The 4,120-nt window shown below is 41.6% G+C and overlaps 1 protein-coding gene across 1 annotated transcript in view; it reads left to right on the top strand.

Moving 5' to 3' along the window:
• The window catches only part of CHD1 (chromodomain helicase DNA binding protein 1), an 87,134-nt gene that overhangs the window by 34,745 nt on the left and 48,269 nt on the right, over window positions 1–4,120 (top strand). The window contains exons 5-6 of the mRNA XM_019532416.1: window positions 664–813; window positions 1,131–1,408. Coding sequence (XP_019387961.1) covers window positions 664–813; window positions 1,131–1,408 — 428 coding nt within the window. The remainder of the gene's footprint in view (window positions 1–663; window positions 814–1,130; window positions 1,409–4,120) is intronic.

The following is a 4,120-nucleotide window of genomic DNA, read 5'->3' as shown; positions in this document are numbered from 1 at the left end:
CCCTCCAGCCAGTTGGCAACCCAATTGACTGTGTGGGTGTCGACACCACAGTCCCCCAGTTTTTTAATGAGAACAGGGTGAGAGACCGTGTCAAAAGTCTTCCGAAAGTCCAGGAAGACTATGTCCACTGCTACCCCTGCATCTAATGATTTGGTGATCTGATCATAGAAGTCAGTCACGTATGCAAGTCAGGTACACTGCAGTTCCACCTGGTTTCCCCCACAGTGTTGGTGCCCATACTGTGTCACCCCTCTTATGGTGCCCTCCTTGAGAACCACTTGTAAAGTATAACATCTCACTGCCAATATATCACTGTTGTTATGAATGCCAACATTAACTTTAGATATCTATTATTATCAAACTCATTTCTTAAAATTAAAATATATATGGAAGTCAGAATTTATCTTACTGGGAAATCAGGAATGTATATTTCTCTTTATTTGGTAGCCTCCATTGGAATCAGTGAGACTTTCCTGATGTATTTGTAGTAATTTTCTGTTCTTTCAAGAATTTTGCTGCCTAAATAATTGTTTTTATGAGCAAGATTATTCTTGTATCAGGAGTCTGTGTGCATTTGTGAAGAGTTTGAATATGCAACACACACTTTGTAATTTTTAATATTAGATTTTTTTTTTAAACTTTCCTTCCTTTTAATTCATCCAGTGAAGACTGGCAAATGTCTGGGTCAGGATCAGTCTCTGGGACTGGTTCAGATTCTGAATCAAGGGAAGATAGAGAAAAAAGCAGCTGTGAAGAGAGTGAATCTGACTATGAGCCAAAAAATAAAGTCAAAAGCAGGAAACCTCCCAGCAGGTAAAGATTTTGAAATTTTAACTACGTATATATACAATAAGATTTATGATGATTAAATGTTGTCATTTTTAATGTTCTCTTTCTCTCAGCTTAAAAGCCAGCTGGTACAATTTTATTAGCAGGTTTTAGCGTCCCCAGAATGGCAGTATGTTTTCTAAAGTTATTTAAAAAGTTTTGAAAATTGTTCATAATAAATATTTGTTTACATGAATAAACATTTCAGAACAGTTAGATAGTCATTATGAAATATTACTGCTTTGAAAAAAATAGTTATCTGTATTAAAATAACTTTTTCTTCTCTTCTTGTTCTCTTTAAGAATTAAGCCAAAAAGTGGTAAAAAGAGTGTAGGACAGAAAAAGAGGCAGCTTGATTCATCTGATGATGATGACGACGATGATGATGATGACGATGATTATGATAAACGAGGATCTCGTCGCCAGGCAACAGTCAACATTAGTTACAAAGAAGCTGAAGAAGCAAAGACAGATTCAGATGACTTGCTGGAAGTCTGTGGAGAGGATGTTCCACAACCTGAAGAAGATGAATTTGAAACTATAGAGAAGTTTATGGATAGTCGCACTGGACGAAAAGGAGGTATTTATGCCCTAAATACTTAACATGCTATAATAAATCCTATAACAGTTTTTACAAATTCAGTGAGTTTTCTGGTATTGTAAAATACTGCTTATGAAGAAGAATGTTGGGCTTTAAAAAGCTAGTCAATAGAGTAAATTATTAAAAATGTTTTATTCACCTTTGAAATTAATACAGTTTTAGATTAGCAGTGTAAATCTTCCAGTTCTCTGAGTACACATCACAAAGATGTATTTAGTTTCTGGTCGTCAAAGCTTTTGAATGAATTGTCTTCTGAGCTTTTGAATGAATTGTTTCTAGCCTCATATACACAAAGATACTTCTAAATCGCAAGCCAAAGTAAACCAGTGTCATGTCTCTCTCTCTCTCAATCTACTAGCTTTGTTGGATGTTAGCTTTGGATGCCAGCAGCAATTCTCAGCCTGGGTGCTGCAAGATCCTTTCAAGAGTGATACACAATGTTAGCACTATAGATTTTACAAATGTGATTGGAAAGATAAACTCAAAGATTTCAAATAGGAATTCACAGTGTTAAAAACGTTCTGATCTGTTGCGATCTTTCTCTTTCTTTGCAACAGAAAAATCACTCTATTTCTGTAGGCAAAAAGAGTGAAAACTCAGAGTTGGCATTTTCTAGGGGGGTGCCTTGAGTCTAAAAAGGTTGAAAACCACCTCTCTATACCATCTAAAGATATCAGTATTAACTATTTCAATGCTGATTTGTTTGAGGGAATAAAATGGAAAAGGATGTAGGAATGAAGCCTACAGAATCTTGGAATTAAGAGTAGCTTTAGAGAAGGAAACAGGCCTTGTCTTTTCAAAAAAGGAATCTTTTTTGTCGTCTTTTTTTGTTTCAATCAAAATACATGCTAGACTTGCCCTAAGGTTTACCTCAAACTGCAGATGTGTTGAAACTCAACTTGCTTAGTCTGTAATAGGGTTTTAATATGTTTACTTAAAACACACCAATGTTTCTATACTTCCTAGATATAGCCAGGAAGGAAGAAAGGGAAAATGGGAGGGGAAAGAATGAATAAGGAAGAGAGACAAGGGGTAGGAAGAATGGTAGTCCTTAAAGAAATGGAAGCCTATTTTCTCACTGGCTGACGTTGAATGCGCTAGTAAGGAACTAGATAAATGTGCTGTTCTGAATTTTAATATGTTCTTAACTATAAAGTAACATATATAATAAAACATTTCTCTTATAAATGTATTGGAGCATTCATCTTTGTGACAGTCTAAGCCCTTTGACAGACATTCATTGTAAGGCACTGTGGGATCTAAATTGTGCTCCCAACAATCCCACTTCCTAGCATAGGGGAAGCCCCAGGGCCTGGGATACAACTATCCTGGCATCCCAGTCCCAGGGCTTCATGTGCTGGGACCCTTAAAACCCCATACACACTGCCCAGAAGACGAGTACACAGGGTTTTAAGGGAGTACAGCAGACTCAGGATAGGACTGCTACAGCCTAATCCCAGAGAATCCATGCACAGGGAACTGTAAAACCCTGTGTGCTATCCAGCAGGATGGCACAAGGGGTTTTGACTGTACCTTGGCTCCTGGGGACCCTGGGATTGGGCTATGGCAGCCTGATTCTGGAGTCTCCGTGCCCAGGACCTGTAAAAAAAAAAAAAAAAAAAAAAAAGGCTGATGGCTAGAAAATGATACTGGTTTCTAAAAGCCTGTTTGTGACAGTGCAGCTGTGGTGGCTCCACAGCCGGACTGTCATTTCCTGGTAGCTCGTGGTGGTGGCTCCTTCCAGATACCGCTGGCCACAGCCCCTTGGAGACTAGCAGGGCCCAAGTCCTGGACTGAGCACATGGCCCCCGCCCTGGCCCCAGCCCATCCTGCCTGGCAAGTTGGGGTCCCTACAGTGCCCATTCCAGACCCACCTGCCCCAGCCAGAATGAGCAGCAGTGGTGGCAGCCTCAGCACAGGCTCTGAGTTGCACTTTTTCTCACTGCCACCACTCAGCAGGGGAGTTTACATTTAGGGGCAACCAACATGGGTTCATTAGAGGCAGGTCCTGTCAGACCAACCTGGTGGCCAGGTCAGCAAATCCTTAGATGCAGGGGTAGCAGTGGACGTAGCCTTTCTGGACTTCAAGAAGGCCTTCAACATTGTGTCTCACTTCATTCTCATTTAAAAAACTGGGGGACTGTGGTGTTGACACCTACCCAGTAAATTGAGTTACTAACTAGCTGGAGGGCCGCACCCAGAGAGTGGTGGTGAACAGGTCCTATTCAACCTGAAGGAACATGGGCAGTGGGTTTCCACAGGGCTCGGTCATCAGGCCCACACTGTTCAACACCTTCATCAGCGACTTGGATGAGGGGGTAAAAAGCACCCTGTTCAAATTCACAGACAACACTAAGATGTGGGGGGATGTGGGCACACTAGAAGGAAGGAATAGGCTACAATCAGACCTAAACAGGTTACACGGGTGGGTGGATGAGAACAGGATGGGGTTCAACACTGACAAGTGCAAGGTGCTGTGCCTGGGGAGGAAGAACCAGCACCATACCTACAGGCTGGGGAACTCTCTCTTCCCGTCAGTGCAGAGGCAGAAAAGGATCTTGGAGTCGTCATTGATGCCAAGATGAATATGGGCTGGCATTGTGGGGACGCGGTCAGGAAGGCCAACCATACCTTGTCATGCATCCACAGATGCATCTCAAGCAGGTCCAAGGAGGTGATCCTCCCCCTCTA

This window comes from Crocodylus porosus, unplaced genomic scaffold (assembly GCF_001723895.1).
Source record: "Crocodylus porosus isolate Cpor-Errol unplaced genomic scaffold, CroPor_comp1, whole genome shotgun sequence".
NCBI lineage: Eukaryota > Metazoa > Chordata > Crocodylia > Crocodylidae > Crocodylus > Crocodylus porosus.
Note: the sequence above shows the minus strand (reverse complement) of the source record. Positions and strands in the feature narration are given on the sequence as shown.